Genomic DNA, 18,524 nt, shown 5'->3' with positions numbered 1-18,524 from the left:
CCCCCCTGGTGAGACATTGCTTAACCAACACATACTTCACTTGGAATGGAACTCTCTACAAACAAACTGAGGGCACCCCAATGGGCTCCCCCCTTTCTCCGGTTATAGCTAACATTTTCATGGAGAAATTTGAGACTGACGCCATCCAGACTGCCACTCTGCACCCAACCTTATGGAAGAGGTACGTGGATGACACTTTTGTCATCTGGCCACATGGCCGGCCTGCTCTAGACCAATTCTTCGACCACATCAATTCCATACACCCAGCCATCAGATTACTATGGAAGTCGAAAAAGATGGAAAGCTAACTTTTTTGGATGTCTTAATAAAAAAGAGACCTGATGGTTCAATGAGCCACTCGGTCTACAGGAAAGCTACCCATACGGATGCTTATCTGAAACCGGATTCCCACCACCATCCATCACAGAAGAATTATCTCATCATGACTCTGTACCATAGAGCCCAATGCATATCCGACCAGGAACACATAGGCAGTGAACTCAAGCACATACACCAAGCTCTTAAGGCTAATGGTTACTCCGACTATACAATCCGCAAAACTATCACTCAAACCATGAAGAAGGACCCTCTTGAGGAGCCTTTCAAAACCATCACTTTACCCTACATTGCGGGGATCACAAAAAAGATCTCCAAAATCTTGAATAAACACAAGATCCCGGTCCGTTTCAACACATTACATAAAATCCGTGATCTGGTTCCGTCTGTAAAAGATGTGATTCCGGACATACAGTACCCTGGTGTCTACAAACTAAGTTGCCTCTGTGGTAGTAGTTACATTGGAGAAACCAAACGCCATGTCTCAGACCGCATTCGTGAACACAAAGCAGACCTTAAACACGGTAGGACCAACACCTCGGCCGTGGCAGATCATTGTTATAATTCAGTAGGCTCACATGACATTGACTTTTCCAAGACAGAGGTTCTTTGTAAGCCATCTGGCTACCATGAGAGATTCGTTCATGAGGCTATCCACATATACAAGCACAGAGACAATTTCAACCGAAAAGATGGATTCTGGCTTAGCAATCATTGGAAAGATTTGATTAACCATTTCAGGTCTTAATTGATTGTTCATGCTTACAGTGGCTTTCAGACAGCATACATTAATTTTTCGTCTCCCCCCTCCTCTTTTCAGAACATAGATGGACTAGTCCTTCTAAATAAACTGCCAAATCGCTGCGCGTGGTGCTGACGTTTTTTTATTTTATAAATAAATACACCGTTTTAAAATAAATAAATTAATGCGAACTGACACACCTGATGACGACCGTTTGTGTTATGGTCGAAACGTCGTGAGAATTTTTATTGTTTTATACATATTTTATTATTTTATTGTTTCCCTTCAACGTGACTTTACCGAAAGAGCTAAGAATATGAATTACTGCAGTCACGAAAGCTTTAAATCAAAACTTGCCCTATCTTATGGGTTGCTCCTTATATCTGCACTTTTGAACAGAATAGTAAGAGATGACTTCCAGGAGACCACTTTCAGGTTAATTCTGCTTGGTTGATACCCATGGATCCTCATCATTATGGCACATTCCTCATTATAGGACGGTTTTGAGATAGCTTCAGCCACCCCCCAGCAGACATGTTTGCCAACTTACGTGGTCTTGAGCCAGTCTGGGCAGTCCAATCTGTGATATACCAGTCCACCATCTGCTCTTACCATCCACCATCGTCTGGAATGGGCTCTCGCTCTTTCCTCCAGTTTTTTCCTGCGGTGATCGTTAGGGCCACTTCACCAGCATTTCCTCTTTAACACGTCCTATATATCCTAGCTGTTGCTTAGTCACTCTTCCCAGAAGCTCACATTGCATCCGCAATTACTGCAGTTGTCTCTTGTCAGTCCAGAGTTAATAATACTTTCATTTAATATAGCGTCATTCATGCTAATAGCTTGTCTTAATGCTGTACATTAATTATATATGACTACGTCTCATATACAGCCACTACCAAGAAAATGAAAACCCTGCTACCAAGAAAATTCAACAGTGAATAAACAAATTAAGAAATGGCAACAAAACAAAAGCACAAAAAATGTTATCGTAACAAAGAAATTAGTCCATTAGGAGTTTCGGGGCGCCAGAGTGGCAAGATGTTAGCTACCTTGCCTGGAAGACAGGAGGTCGTGGGTTCGATCCCGATCCCGACTCAGAACGCCTGCTGCTGCTGCTGTATATTTAAGGTTTGCATTTCTCTCTCCCCGTGGTCGCGTGAACTTTTCTCCGGATCCTCCAGGTTTTTACCTCCACATTTAGAAACGTGCATTTAGAATATTTGGCTGCTATTAATGTCCACACGATAAGCCACTTCGTTGAGCTATCATTTGTGGCCAGGTCGCTTCTGAAAAGGAGCTATATAGCTCAGTGGACCTTACCTGGTAAAATAAAAAATAACAGTCTTGTCGAAAAATGTGTTTTGGGTAGGAGACTTGGCGACCGTGGGAATAGCGCTGCAAACCAAAGTTTGCATCCTCGTCTCCGTGGCAATAGCGCTGCAAACCAAAGATTGCATCCTTGTCTCACCTCTCATTTAAGGTACGTCCCTCTGCTCCAGAGAGTGTCACACAAGTCAAATTAAAGCTTTTGTCAGTCTAATAATAAGTTGACTTTATATAGCATCAGAATAAATACGCATCTGAAACGCTGTGCGTAAACACGAACAATGCATTTAGAAAATAAGTACCGTAAATGGTGGAACAAAAACATGGGCAGATAGGGCACATTAGGGTAGCGACATAACGCTGGGTACACGTAATCCGGTGCAGATGGTGGGTTTGTCCTGTTATGTGTAATGCTTGACACTGGGAAAATAATGGGAGGGTTGCCGATTTGGATGAAGATGGCAGAGAAAGATGGATAAACAAGGGGAGTTATACGCAAGTAGCCAACAGCAAAGGAGATGAGGAATGTCTTAAGTCTGGACATAATGACGTTCGTTGAATCTTGACATGTTTGTAATGCCAGATGTTATTTATCTCTTGAAAACATTCCTTGTTCGTGGGCATGTGTGCCTTGATGTTATTGGGGCAATCGCCTTTGGAATTCTGTGGCTAAACGGATGAAATTGCTGCCAACTGCTCTCAACTACATTTATGCACGGATGATACTGTAGTACGTATGGATTTTCCAAATCTTGTTTATCAATCTTCTTATCCACGCTCTTCTGCAGATATTTAAGACCGAAAAACAGGTTCACAATTCTGGCTATCGCCCGACGAAGCTGGTTGAAATCACCAGAGAAACGTTGGACTCGAATTGTAAATGTTGTTTGGTTTACTTTCCAACACACCGGTGTGCTGACCTAGCAACTAAATCGAACGTTTTTTTTACGTGACAACCCTTACTAATTGGCTGTATGGGGTGGTGGCGGGTTTAATAACACACAAAAAACACATTTCATGTATATTATTGCTCGCGACAGCCGACGTGTAAAATAGGAAGATTCGTGTACTTGTGGGAGACCGCTTTAGGGTCGACTTGGGTCGGGTCAAACCCCACACATAAGTGTAACAAATAAGGTGACTTATCCCTACACGTGATGCATGCAAAGCGCAGATGAATGAAAGAATCCCAGCCAGATTATGGGTTTGAACAGTGGACAGAGTAGGTACTGTAAGATGATTGTGAACAAGAGCAATTGCCTATTGCAAACTTTCATTTGTGACCATTTTCCTTCACTTCCATCAATGTCCTGCTTACATCCATTTTAAACGCACGCGTCGTAACTTGTACCCGCGGTTGTGATGCTCGCAAACAATTAGCAATTGCACAGGCTCAATGAATAGTCCTATTGAGAAGTGACAGGCGAGTAGCCGTGGTGAATAATATTGGGTGGGTGGGGGGGGCGGCACGCCTCCTGTGTCCCAGGTCTCTTCTCAAGCGCGTCGCCGCGTTGATGTGTGCACCTCGGCGTTGCGTGCTGTTGCAGCAGCTTCAACCGGAGAGAAGGAATATCGGTGGAGGAGGAGGAAGTGTTGTCCCAGAGGGCCCCTTTCTTAAGGCCACCCTGTTGTCCAAATGCTGGCAAGGCAGTTGCGTGGTCCCTCTGTGGCAAGGGGAGCATTGGACCTGGCCGAGAGAGCTGTCTCGCGGATCGCCGGTAAGTGACGAAACTGGCAACGCCTCCGTCTCGGCTGGTCATCGTCATAACCTCGCTCATGTTTATGTTTATAATAATACATATTATTGGAAAAATTACTTTTTTTTCCAAAAGTATTTTATTGAACTGGAACAATTACAGCATTTACTTTATATATGTATTTTCATCTTATCAGCTGTTATGTTTAGACAGACTGTAAGTGTAATATTTCGTGTGGGTGAATAATTGCAGGTGTGCACAAATTTAATGTACTGGAAAAAGGAAACCCAATGTAGATACACTTAAAGCACTTTGATTTCAGCATTAATTTGAACGTGCACGCGATAACGAATTTAGCGTCAATGTTAAATGGGTTCTAGAAGCAACATCCGAATAATTTTAATTCAGGATTGGCGGTACACAGAGATCACTTCCCTTGCCAGCATTTGTCAATAGACAACACTTGAAACCATGTGTTTGTTAAAATACAGTGTGGGAGTCAACACAGGGCTTACAATGTACATACACAACCCGTCTCTTTCATTGTCACGATATACTAGCCGCAATGGCTAGGATATCGTGACGTTTCAAAAACATTTGTATGGTCATAGACTTGACTATCGGTCTAATATTGTACTGTAGTCATGAAAAAGGAACGTGCAATACTTTGAATGATAATTGAGTTATCAAAATATACAGGCACACCACGCTTTACCTTTAGGATACATTGAAGTGCAAAGGCACGCTCACATTTTTCTAGCCCATTGAATGGGGCATGGATGGCCTTGAGTGAATTTTCATAAAGAGTGCATTCAGAATATACATTAATTCTCTCTAAAGTGTAGATACGTACATTATAATAAACACCCCCTACCAATTAATGGATTATTTTATCCATAATCCTGCTTTTGATTAAACTCCTCAAAATTAAACTGTTAAATTAATTTAGCAATAACGGCCGCATAATTCAATATGGCATGGAGTGTACAATTTGGTACCGATTATGAAGAATTGCATAATATCTATTTTAAACTAAACTCTAAATTATTTTTAAATTTACCAGGCAAGGCCCACTGAGCTATATAGCTCTTTTTCAAAAGCGACCTGGCCACAAATTATAGCTCAACGAAGTGGGCTAATCATCTGGAAATGTATTGCAGCCAAATACTCTAAACGCGTGATGTTGATTATAAATGTGGAGGGAAAAACCGGAGGACCCGGATAAAAATGCATGCGACAAGGGGAGAACATGCAAAACCCAAAATATACAGCAGGCGTCATGGTCGGGATCGAGCCCACGACCTCCTGTATACCAGGCGAAGTAGTTAACATCTCACCACTGTGGCATCCAATTGAAAATGTTCCCCAAACACTATTTAGGTCCTCTAAACCTGGTGCTCTTGTGACAAAAGTACACCAGGTGTAATGGTGCAAAGTTTGCACGAAACGACTTACAATTAAAAATTCAAGGAAGGATTCTGTATTCGTAGGGAGTTCCAGACACCAGTTTGCCATTCTGCAATCTAGCATACAATAACACATTGCAGTATTTAGGCCACGATAGACTGACAGTGCAGCTGAAGAACCAAAAGGTTGAAATCTGTCCAGAGTTTTCCTGTTTAAATAATTTCCTGCTGAACACTGTTGGTCTGGAAATGCCGATGGACTGAGAAAAATGGTTCACGCTGTATATTTACTCTGTTAAGCTGTACGTAAGATCCTTCAATGGAATAGCGTTTAATCCGCGTTGAGTTTTAACCCAAATCAATAGGCTCATCGGATAGTATTCAACCTGCATACACAGTTGTAACATAATTGACTTATTTACGTGTAAAAATATTAATCTTCAAGTGTGCTCTCAATAATTCACAGCAATTTATTTCCTTAAGCGTTACAAACGGTCACAACTTTAGTTCTGCTGTTTGGCTTTGGCTTAAAAGTCAGTGCCGTCAACAGCATTTTGTCGGCAGGGGATACATGAGGAAACGTTAACAGTGGCTTCTGTTATAGCCGCAGCTTTAATTATTCATATATTCCACCTGTATTATTCATAATCCGTATTGTAAAATTACGGCTTATAGGGTGGTAAAATATTGATGACTGTAGACCCTTAAAAAGAATTATTTGTTCGACACGATGCATAATTAACACTGAAGGTTAGGCACTAACCCACTCCTGTTATTCTTTCTGAAAAGTTATTGAAAGGTTTTGAGTAACTTTCAATGGCTCTGCGAGCAAAGAAAAAAAAGACATTACAAAACATTTGTATAATCCGTTCTTTTTGTGAGAGATATGAGGATAATTTACTGGACACATTTGCACGGTAATGCCTGTGCAAAGAGAATGATAACAACATCTGCAAAATGGCCAGTAGATGTTAATGCAGCAATGGCTTTGAATCTAACTGTGCAGAGCTTTGAGTGGGTGCCACGGTGGCTAGGAGATGTTAAGTACCTCGCCTGCTATACAGGAGTACGTGTGTTCGATCCTGACCCTGGAGTTTGAATGTTCTCCCCGTGGTCACGTGGACTTTTCTCTGGGTCCTCTGAATTTTTCCCTCCACATTTAGAAATGTGCATTTTAGACTATTTGGCTGCTATTAGGCGGCCGTCCATAAATGACGTCATGCACCTAGGGGGGAGGGGTCAGACAATGTGTGACGATGTGTGACAAGGGGGGGGGGGGTTTGAGAAATGTGACGTCACATAAAATGCGCAACTTTAAATAAATATAGACAACACGTTCTCCTTAATTAGACTTTTTAATACATATTTTCTCCTACAACATCATAGTGCAGTGGCACATTAAATACGCACTACAATGACAATAGTTTAAAGCGATTTGAAGCATGTTTTATTTATTGGGGGTGGGGGGCAGAGCTTTGTGACGTCATATTTGAGGCGGGGTCTGACTTTTTGTGACGCAGTGTGATGAGGGGGGGGGGGGGGTTAAAAATCGTCCAAAATCGCGTGACGTCATTTATGGACGGCCCCTCAATGTCCACAAGATAAAGCCACTTCGTTGAGCTATCATTTGATGCCAGGTCGCTTCTGAAAACCGAGCTATATAGCTCAGTGGGCTTTACCTGGTAACATAAAAAAAATAGTTCAATAGTTCATAGAGTGCAAGTTGGGACTTTCCGTGGTTACTCCAGCATCCTTCCATGTGTCAAACACCCATCAATGGAACTGTCCAAACATACCAATGCACAATCCTTCCGGGGGGAGGGGGGGAATGTCCGGAGACAATATATAAAAACTCAACACGTTCATCAATAACATTGCCCTAAAATTAAAACATATGTAGGTGACGTTTCGGGAAATTGCCCTTCTTCTTTATAGCACAATGTGTTTGTGCACCACTTGCAATGTAGCATCACCAAATGAGTTGTTGGATAAATATATGGCAGGAATGACCATATTTCCAGATTATGATATGTTCTGGAAAGTAATATGCACACCAGACTGTCCCGGATATTAATAATGTTATACAGGGACTCCTCTACATACGAACACTCGACTTACGAACTTTCAGAGATACAAACAAATCTGTCTGTATGTCCAGTTGCCTGTTCGGACCAAGAGTCGTAAGTTTAACCGCCGCGCAATAGATGGCGGTAGTGACATCTACATCTGCAGAACGTGAAGAACCAGTGACATCTACATCTACAGGAGATTATACAACTTTTAAAGCCATTCCCCGTATTTAGTGTACATGCCGTACAACATGTTTTGAATCTACAGGAGTAAAGTTGAACTTACAAACAAATCTACTTACGAACAGACCTCTGGAACCTAATTCGTCCGTAAGTAGAGGATTCATATCTGGTAACACAAACACACACACCTGCTGGGCTATAAGGGGCCGTCCATAAATGACGTCACGTACCTGGGGGGGGAGGTCAGACATTTGTGACGATGTGTGACGGGGGGGGGGATTTGAGAAATGTGACGTCACATCAAAATGCGCAACTTTAAATAAATATAGACAACACGTTATACTTAATCAAATATACAACATCAGACTGCAGCGCCACATTAAATACGCACTACAATAACAATAGTTTAAAGCGATTTGAAGCATGTTTTATATATATACTTTTTAGGGGGGGAGGGCAGAGCTTTGTGACGTCATATTTGAGGGGGCTTCTGACTTTTTGTGACGCCGTGTGACAAGGGGGGGGGGGGGGTAAAAAAAAATAGTCCAAAATCGCGTGACGTCATTTATGGACGGCCCCCTAAGACGCCCCACTAAATTTTGTTTTAAAATACAGAAGGAAAATACGTGTCATAATCCAGAGCAGACAGAACTGTTACGTTGGGACCGGCAGTGCAGTAGTGCAGTGCTTATGTGCACTGCACTATGAACCCTTGTTCTCTCAGTTGAACTCCCAGTCATAGCTAACATCCATTTGCCAGCGATATCTGAACCAGTCTTGGCCCATCACTCTGAGAAGTTATCATGTATTAGCATCTGATATGGAAAGATCTCAGTACAGCTGGCAAAAGTGGATAGGGAGGGGTTTTTTTTTTTAAAATAATAACTGAAGCACAACTTGTAGTAGTAGGGTTGTTGGACATTACTACGTAAAATAGTTATAAAATAGTTATACACAGTTATTTCAATGCTAAATTCTCCTGTTTGATTTGTACTAGGTGCCTCTGTGAATGTGTATGCTCTGACTTTAACATAGCTATTTCTGTGACCAGTCACAAGCTAATCACTCAGCTATTTCAATGCTAAAGTCTATGCTAATTCCTTTGTCAAGGGGTGCCTCTGTGGATGTGTATGCTTTAACTTTAACATAGCCATTTCTGTGACCAGTCACAAGCTAATCACTCTAGCTATTTCAATGCTAAATTCTATGCTAATTCCTTTGTCAAGGCGCTTTGTTTCTTCTCACACAGCTTAAAGGTCGCGATCTGAGCGTGGCTTTGTTCGCTCCAGCGCTGTCCTCCAGACAGTCTCGTCCCTTCACCTGATGAAGGCCGCTTGTGTTGTGGCCGAAACGTCGTGAGAATTTTATTGTGTTATTTTATTTTATCAATGTATTATTTTATTCTCATTCTACTTGACTTTACCGAAAGAACCAAAGAAGATGAATCCTTGCAGTCACGAAAGCTTTAAATCGAAATTTATACACAGAAGTAAAAATTTACAGCACTCTGTCAAATCTCTGCTGGGCAAAGGCCTCCCAATTCTACGGGAAATGTTTGACCATGCTTCACCATGTTTGTTAGTGCGGGTTGGGGATAGAGGGGGCGGGAACGAATCTCTTTTTCACACATGTCCAGTAGGGGTCGGGTCAGAAAGTTACAACAACAAACAAGACAAAAAACGCGCATAGGAGTGCAAATTATAGGAAAGGTGAGCACTCGGCACTGATGTTAGCTATGGCCTGGAATCGAACTCAGGTCGCTGGGTTCATACACCCCCCCCCCCCCGACAGTCATCATCACCAGCAGTTAGCTATCCACTGCTGGATGAAGCCCCCCCCCCCAAATCGCCACCGACAATACAGCGGCTTCACATGAGCTGATGTTTCGCTCCCATCTCCGTATCAGTGATGGGCATCGTCTGGGGTGGATTACGTCCTTTGGCTTAAGCTCCCATTTGTCAGTCTTCACGATCGACCATTAAAACGAACTAAATATTTAAAAAATTTGACCATGTAAGGCCCACTGAGCTATGTGGCTATTTTTCAGAAGCGACCTGGCCACAAATGATAGCTCTTACAATGCGGCCTATCATGTGAAAAGTTTGCATCAGCGGGCCAAAATGCTCTAAACGCATGTTTCTAAATGTGGAGGGGAAACCCGGAGTGCCCGGAGAAAAATCCACGCGACCATCGGAAGAACATTCAAGCTCCAAATATTCAGCAGGCTTCATCTTCTTTGGTTCTTTCGGTAAAGTCACGTAGAATGAGAATAAAATAATAAATTGATAAAATAAAATAACACAATAATATTCTCACGACGTTTCGGCCACAACACAAGCGGCCTTCATCAGGTGATGGGACGAGACTGTCTGGAGGACAGCGCTGGAGTGAAAAAGCCACGCTCAGATCGCGACCTTCAGCTGTGTGAGAAGAAACAAAACGCATTGACAAAGGAATTAGCATAGAATTTAGCATTGAAATAGCTGAGTGATCAGTCACAAGCTAATCACTCAGCCATTTCAATGCTAAATTCTATGCTAATTCCTTTGTCAAGGCGCTTTGTTTCTTCTCACACAGCTTAAAGGTCGCGATCTGAGCGTGGCTTTTTCACTCCAGCGCTGTCCTCCAGACAGTCTCGTCCCTTCACCTGATGAAGGCCGCTTGTGTTGTGGCCGAAACGTCGTGAGAATATTATTGTGTTATTTTATTTTATCAATGTATTATTTTATTCTCATTCTACGTGACTTTACCGAAAGAACCAAAGAAGATGAATCCTTGCAGTCACGAAAGCTTTAAATCGAAATTTATTCAGCAGGCGTCAGGATCGGGACCGAAACCACGAACTCCTGCATAGCAGGCGAGGGCGTCAACGTCTCGCAACCGCGGCGCCCCGACAATGATATTCTTTGTTAAAATCACAATCATCCCTTCTAGGAATGTGTCCTGTCCCAGCCCCACTTACTAATTCCCTTGGCAGCCAGTATGATATCTCGAGCTTGTGCTAACCACTGCACCACCGCTCCCACCCAGGGCATTAATTGCAACCCAGATAATTCAGTGGGAGCTTTTCGTTACGCACTGGGCAAATCGAAAACACGTGCTCTGCAGCACGATACACGACAGTATATCGAATAATGCAGTTTTCCACACTCTGGACTTCTCGTCAACTGATTCGTCCTTAAGAACCAGAATGAGACTTAAAGGGAGGTGGGGGAAGTAACCAACTGATCCAGCAGGGGGCATTCTCTGAAAGCTAGTGGGCTGATTGTGCATGCTAGTTCATCACGGAGCACATATGCTGATCGCAGAATCGCATTTATTTGTTGGTAATGTTTACGTAAAAATAACACCAACAGGTATCTTTGCGTTTACATGTCTACATAATTAATTCTCCCCCCCCTCCCTTTTCCTGATGATGACCGCGTGTGTTGCGATCGAAACGTCGTGGTTTATTATTATTTTTTATTCACTTTATTTTTTTTCTATCTACGTGACTTAACCGAAAGAACCAAATGGCACATGAGCAAAACTTACAAATGGGGGCATTGTTGGATACTGTAGCAGCTGCATGTGCAGTGACTGATGTCACTGATGTCACTAGTAAAGCGTGGTGCGTTTGGTTGCCTGGATTCGTGCTATCTCCCACGAACAGTCTTCGGTGATTCAGCCTCAAAGGACAGGGACAGCCTGTTGAGCAACACAAATCTACATCAGCCAGAGAGAGAGAGAGAGGGGGCAGCTCACACGCCACTAAACAGCCTGATCCCAGCTCTCTCTCTATATTGACAGGGGTGAACGTTTGATCCATGTACACGTGCAGTGTTTGAATCTTTAACGGTGGTAAATTCCCCGGTGTGTGTTCGGGGCTGTACCGCACCTCCGATTAGCACGGTTGGCTGCGTACGGTGCGAAAGAAGTTCAACATACATACGCGATGTCCGACGTTTCGCCTCCACGCGCTGCCAGTTTCTTTGGGAACCGAATTCAGTTTCGAAAACACGGACATACAGCACAAGCGCTAAAAAAAAACCCTTACACAGCTGTAATGAGTCCGTTGAGAAATGAAGGGAAAACATTTTGGAGGGAAATAACTGGTGGCTTGGGGTTATAAGTGAACGAGACTGTTGTTGTTGCTCTGGAGAGCGGGCGATCATTGGTCAGTGTTTGGTCGCTGGGTTGACGGCATTAGTCGTGATTTTAAAGAGGTGAACCGATTGGAGAGCTTTTGGATAGATGAAGATGGTTTTGAATAAGTGCACGTTACCCACGATAAGATATTTGTCTCAAACTTCGACACTGACATATAAAATGGAAAAAAGGCTGAACAGTGCACGAATAAGCATTTAAAAATACTTGCTTGGAATTACACAGAGGCAGAAAGAGGAACGCATGGATCAGGGAACTCGTGTTCCTCTTTCGGTCTCTGCTGCAATGAGTTTAACTCGTGGGTAAGGGTGATATGGTTTGTAGCATCAATATGACTGTAAAATAATGTTGGCAATGCCTTTTGGAGGATTTCATCCAGAACTGGAAAGCACGTGGGGTGATGATCATGACGTCGTAAAACATGTAACTTTTTTGCTGCACAGAAACTATGATTTGAAGCATTTATTTCAAATATCGATTATCGATTGAAACGTGCTTACATGTAAAACTTAATAGTACGTAGAATATAATATGAACTATTGATATGTGCGTTTGTTTACATCACAAAACCGTCTGAGCCACGTTTGCACGTGGTCACGGTACATGGGCTGTTGACACATCCTCTGCCTGCTTTCGTCATGCGTGTGGCAATATGCTCAGGAGCTAAATGCCAATGTCGAGGTCTGCTATTCACGAGAGGGCTTCGGGAGACAGTTTGTGTAGCTTTGCTACAGTGGTTTACTATGTGGTCCATAGTTTTGGTTGCAAGGTCACAGTCGCACTGTCTCTAATTCTTCATTGATGAAGGAGATATGAGCATCGGCCTGTTGATGTTCTTATGCAGTTGATGGTTCCACCGCCAGTGTCTTCGGGCAATGTCGAAGCCCTCCCTTTGATGTGCATTACAATGTTGGGTTTTGCATCGGCGGTTGGTGTGTGATTCAAAATTTGCGTCCTTTGTTAGATCATGCAGGCATAATGTCTATTGGAGCTGTAACCCGACACCACCCAACAAAGCCAAGCAAACAAGTTGTCACATTGGCAAATGTATATAGATGCACTATTGATGTCATATTGGCAAATGTGACATTTCATTCCGTCTTTCAGCCAACCGGTCATGTTGAAAAGAAAGTATCATGTTGACGAAGTACTGTAAACAATTGTAAGAAAGTTGAAAAATTGACAGATTTCAGTTATCTTAAGATCGCTTTCCCTTGAGTAGTCATATTTAGAAAATGCAATTTCTCTGTCCTGATTCTGCTCTGAGGAATGGTCATTTCCATTACGTCAGCCTAATGTATATTTTTGTTGTACTGTAATAGCAATTAGAAACTTGTTTTCAAACCTTCAAACCACTGCCGGATGGAGGGCTCCCCATGCAATGTGTCATGGGGGGTTGTTTGACCATACATTCGGAATCAAACTCGGGTTCACATTACAGTATACTCACCACTAATTATGAACGTTGTGGATTTTTAGTTATTTTATTTCGCAATACTGTAGTTATGTGTGACTGCATCTATCAGCTTTAGCACGTTACCCAGTGAATATTCAGCAAGTAAGCGGTAAACAAAGAATTTCGTTTGAATTAGACTTGACTGAATTAAAAATACATCATAATTTAAAGCCCTTTAAAAAAAAACCAATCCATTTCTGAATAAAGGCCACCCACTTCGTGTCTGCCATGGGCGAGTGAGTGGGCAGTTGCTTTACCAAATATCACTCATCTGGTCAAAATGGGTTGCTAAAAAGAATAAGTGGGGTCCTGGGCAGGACGGGTTTTAAATTCCACTCACCGGTCACGTCAGCTGTGGCTCGGAATACAACCGAGGTGGCCAGGTTCAGAGCTCAGCGCATTATTCCCAGTGCGCTAGCCACTGTGCCAACATTCCACCTGAAAATTTGCCAGCAAGTGATTGTACAGTCCTTTTGGAGCCTCTGGCTATATCCATGTTTGAGCATGTCCTCTGTGCTATGATGAGATAAGCGATCTTTACAGCATCGAAACATATACTGTATGCGTATTCCTTTATTATCACTGACACTTATTCCACATTTAAAATACGAGCATTGGGCGACCGTGTCACCGCTAATCTTATTGGCCTAAGGGGCCGTCCATAAATTACCTCACGCACCTGGAGGGGGGGGGGGGGTCAGACCTTTGTGACGATGTGTGACGAGGGGGGGGGGGGGTTGAGAAATGTGACGTCACATCAAAATGCGCAACTTTAAATAAATATAGACAACACGTTCTACTTAATTAAATAGACTTTTAAATAAATGTTTTCTCCTACAACATCAGAGTGCAGCGCCACATTAAATACGCACTACAATGACAATAGTTTAAAGCGATTTGAAGCATGTTTGATTTTCAATATGGAAATATGGTTTTGGTGGGGGGGGCAGAGCTTTGTGACGTCATATTTGAGGGGGGGTCTGACTTTTTGTGACGCCGTGTGACGAAGGGGGGGGGGGGGAAATCGTCCAAAATCGCGTGACGTCATTTATGGACGGCCCCTAACTTTGGGGGGGGGGGGACATCAGTGATTTATAAATGTGACTTAGTTCACTTCCATTGTGCTGTATTCTCTCTTAAACTGGCTGGGGTGGGGTGGGGGGGTTGTCGTATTATTTTTAACATATACATTGTTTTTCACATCTTCCCTCGCATCACACATTAGCAACATCCATGATATTCTGGACGGCATTAGCAGTCGCACCGACGGTTTCATGCATTGGGGGCTGTCGCGCTCTGAAAGCGGGGCACGTGTTGCACGTTGTTTGGTGCGCGTGTGAGAACAACAGCGACTGTACAGCAACACATCTGCGAGCTGCAGATTATAAAGTGCGGTTCCCTTCGGCAAAAGCAATTGCTCTCCACCCCCCTCCCCTCTAAGTAGGAAATGTGGTTGCTTTCAAAGGGGGGGCGGACGCTCGCAAGCAACTTTGCTCTAAAGATTAGCAGCATAAAAATGCGACGCTGTTGTCAAAGTGTGGATTGTGTATATGGGGTTTTTTTGTTTAAAAATTCCAGGCTGACCCTTTGGCACTCGAGGGCAAAATGTTTCGTGCACGTTGGGACATTTTTTTAAAATTGACACGCTTTTTTTTTCTTCAATATTTAACTCACTGTCTGTGGTCGTATCCTCAAATCTTGTAACTCAATTTGTACCCACTTTCCAATGTGCTATCGACTGCAAACTTGGTATACTTATGTCATACTGATGACAATACTATATTCTATCATAATATATACAGTGAGTGAAAAAAGTATTTGATCCCCTGCTGATTTTGTACGTTTGCCCACTGACAAAGAAATGATCAGTCTATAATTTTAATGGTAGGTTTATTTGAACAGTGAGAGACAGAATGACAACAACAAAATCCATAAAAACGCATGTCAAAAATGTTATAAATTGATTTGCATTTTAATGAGGGAAATAAGTATTTGACCCCTCTGCAAAACATGACTTAGTACTTGGTGGAAAAACCCTTGTTGGCAATCACAGAGGTCAGACGTTTCTTGTAGTTGGCCACCAGGTTTGCACACATCTCAGGAGGGATTTTGTCCCACTCCTCTTTGTAGATCTTCTCCAAATCATTAAGGTTTTGAGGCTGACGTTTGGCAACTCGAACCTTCAACTCCCTCCACAGATTTTCTATGGGGTTAGGGTCTGGAGACTGGCTAGGCCACTCCAGGACCTTAATGTGCTTCTTCTTGAGCCACTCCTTTGTTGCCTTGGCCGTGTGTTTTGGGTCATTGTCATGATGGAATACCCATCCACGACCCATTTTCAATGCCCTGGCTGAGGGAAGGAGGTTCTCACCCAAGATTTGACGGTACATGGCCCCGTCCATCGTCCCTTTGATGCGGTGAAGTTGTCCTGTCCCCTTAGCAGAAAAACACTCCCAAAGCATAATGTTTACACCTCCATATTTGACGGTGGGGATGGTGTTCTTGGGGTCATAGGCAGCATTCCTCCTCCTCCTCCAAACACGGCGAGTTGAGTTGATGCCAAAGAGCTCCATTTTGGTCTCATCTGACCACAACACTTTCACCCAGTTGTCCTCTGAATCATTCATATGTTCATTGGCAAACTTCAGACGGGCATGTATATGTGCTTTCTTGAGCAGGGGGACCTTGCGGGCGCTGCAGGATTTCAGTCCTTCATGGCGTAGTGTGTTACCAATTGTTTTCTTGGTGACTATGATCCCAGCTGCCTTGAGATCATTGACAAGATCCTCCCGTGTAGTTCTGGGCTGATTCCTCACCGTTCTCATGATCATTGCAACTCCACGAGGTGAGATCTTGCATGGAGCCCCAGGCCGAGGGAGATTGACAGTTCTTTTGTGTTTCTTCCATTTGCGAATAATCGCACCAACTGTTTTCACCTTCTCACCAAGCTGCTTGGCAATGGTCTTGTAGCCCATTCCAGCCTTGTGTAGGTCTACAATCTTGTCCCTGACATCCTTGGAGAGCTCTTTGGTCTTGGCCATGGTGGAGAGTTTGGAATCTGATTGATTGCTTCTGTGGACAGGTGTCTTTTATACAGGTAACAAGCTGAGATTAGGAGCACTCCCTTTAAGAGTGTGCTCCTAATCTCAGCTCGTTACCTGTATAAAAGACACCTGGGAGCCAGAAATCTTTCTGATTGAGAGGGGGTCAAATACTTATTTCCCTCATTAAAATGCAAATCAATTTAAACATTTTTGACATGCGTCTTTCTGGAATTTCTTGTTGTTATTCTGTCTCTCACTATTCAAATAAACCTACCATTAAAATTATACTGATCATTTCTTTGTCAGTGGGCAAACGTACAAAATCAGCAGGGGATCAAATACTTTTTCCCTCACTTTATATTTTTTTAACAATCTTTTTAATGTTATGTTTCGGCTTGGGTCTAATTGTCCACGCTCAACTCACGTTGGCTATAATTGGCGACAGTCCCTTACGTCATGGCAAGCTTCGGGGCCACTTCATGGAGTTCTGCCATTACTAGTAGGGTACATTCCATTAAAGCGTGTTTAAAAAAAACCTATTTTTTAATATTTTTTATTTTTATCTCGGAAGCTCGCGTCAAGGAAGCGTGTGTAGGCGTTCACCTATTGTCCATACACAGCGTGCTCCTAGCCTGAACCCAAAACCGGCTTCCTCGGCTCTTCTTCTAATAATAGCAGCAGCAGCAGCAAGGATTTACCCCGGGACTAAGAAATCGCTTCGGGTTGCTCAGTCCAAGATGTCTCCAGATCACAAGATGTAGCAGATCAAGAGATTTGGAAGAACGCGGTCGCAAAGAGGCTATGCAAACTAATTGAGGCTACGTCGTCTAAATTTGATATTCGTTGTCGTCGTCGTTGTAATCTGCGTTGTGAGAGACCTTCAAAATGACGAACTCTAAGCTGATTGCTATCGCAATGATGGAGACGTTTCCCTGGGTTTCCGTGCGGTGGTTGTTAAAGATGCTCTTAGCGTCGCTTTACTGAACGCTTAAGGGCTTCGTTTTTTAAAAAAAAAATATTGTTGTTGTTGCTGCCTCCGAGTGCGGACAAAGGTGGATCTCGACCCGCTACGCGCTCGTAAAGCGTTCACCCACCGAAGGATCCATCCAGCGTCAGTGTCTGCTGCTGTCTTCCCTGTGAGATGAATCATAATCCACCCCTCCTCCTGCCTGCATCCAAGCTTGCTGCATCCCCAAGCCAAGACGACTCCATCTCTCTCTCTCATGCTGCCGAACGCACTCCGCTATCGCCTGCGTTATCAGCACTCTGGACAGTTACGCTCAACGGGATGATCTCCCAATCGCCGCATTGATCTCTCCCGATAACCGCAGCGGTGGGTGGGTAGTATAGTGGTGGTGGGAAGGGAAGGGAGGGAAACAACGGGTTTTAGAGACGCCATCCGTCGGTGGTCGGCCTACAAACCCCGCTTTTGGCTCGAAGCTGCAATTAAATCGTTTGTCGTCCCGTCGGTGGGAAAGAGCGGCAGTGAATTAACGTGGCACCCCCCCCCCCACCACGAAATGGGGCAGGGGCGGTCGGCCACGGCGTGTCTGTAAGTCAGCGTTGGCTCCCCCACGGCACGCGTGTTGCGACGTCGCCAAATCGCTCGCCTCCCTCCCCACGCCGCCGCAAGCCGATCGAGCAGCAGCAGAAGAAGCAGCAGACTAAGCAGCAGCAGCAGACTAAGCAGCAGACTAAGCAGTAGCAGCAGTGGCCGGGTGGCACCAGCGGGCTCACGAGGCATCGTGGAGGGGGTGGGGGGCCGCGTTCGTCGTCGAAGGCGCTAAGACACACGGGGAGCTTATCGGCTGCCCGCTGCCACTGTACCCGGGGCATCGCCGCTTTGCAATAACGCGATCCCAGCGGGAGGGCTGTCTCGTCAGCCCCCCACCATCACCACCACCACCACCAACCCTGCCTCGTCAGCCCCCCACCATCACCCTTACCTCGTCAGCCCCCCACCATCACCACCACCAACCCTGCCTCGTCAGCCCCCCACCATCACCCCTACCTCGTCAGCCCCCCACCATCACCACCACCACCCCTGCCTCGTCAGCCCCACACCACCATCACCACCACCCCTACCTCGTCAGCCCCCCACCACCACCATCCCTAC

At 44.1% G+C, this 18,524-nt stretch overlaps 1 protein-coding gene across 1 annotated transcript in view; it reads left to right on the top strand.

The window, feature by feature from the left end:
• Positions 1–3,932: 3,932 nt before the first annotated feature.
• Positions 3,933–18,524, top strand: part of LOC116942711 (plectin-like) — a 123,636-nt gene continuing 109,044 nt past the window's right edge. Inside the window, exon 1 of the mRNA XM_076067319.1 lies at positions 3,933–4,125. Within this exon, the coding sequence (XP_075923434.1) occupies positions 4,044–4,125 (82 nt within the window). The 5' untranslated portion in view covers positions 3,933–4,043. The remainder of the gene's footprint in view (positions 4,126–18,524) is intronic.

The sequence above is a fragment of the Petromyzon marinus genome, chromosome 15 (genome assembly GCF_048934315.1).
Source record: "Petromyzon marinus isolate PM22_M1 ecotype Great Lakes invasive population chromosome 15, UKy_Petmar_22M1.pri1.0, whole genome shotgun sequence".
In the NCBI taxonomy this organism is placed as follows: Eukaryota; Metazoa; Chordata; class Hyperoartia; order Petromyzontiformes; family Petromyzontidae; genus Petromyzon; species Petromyzon marinus.
The sequence above is the reverse complement of the archived record's forward strand: the minus strand, read 5'-3'. Positions and strand labels throughout refer to the sequence as shown.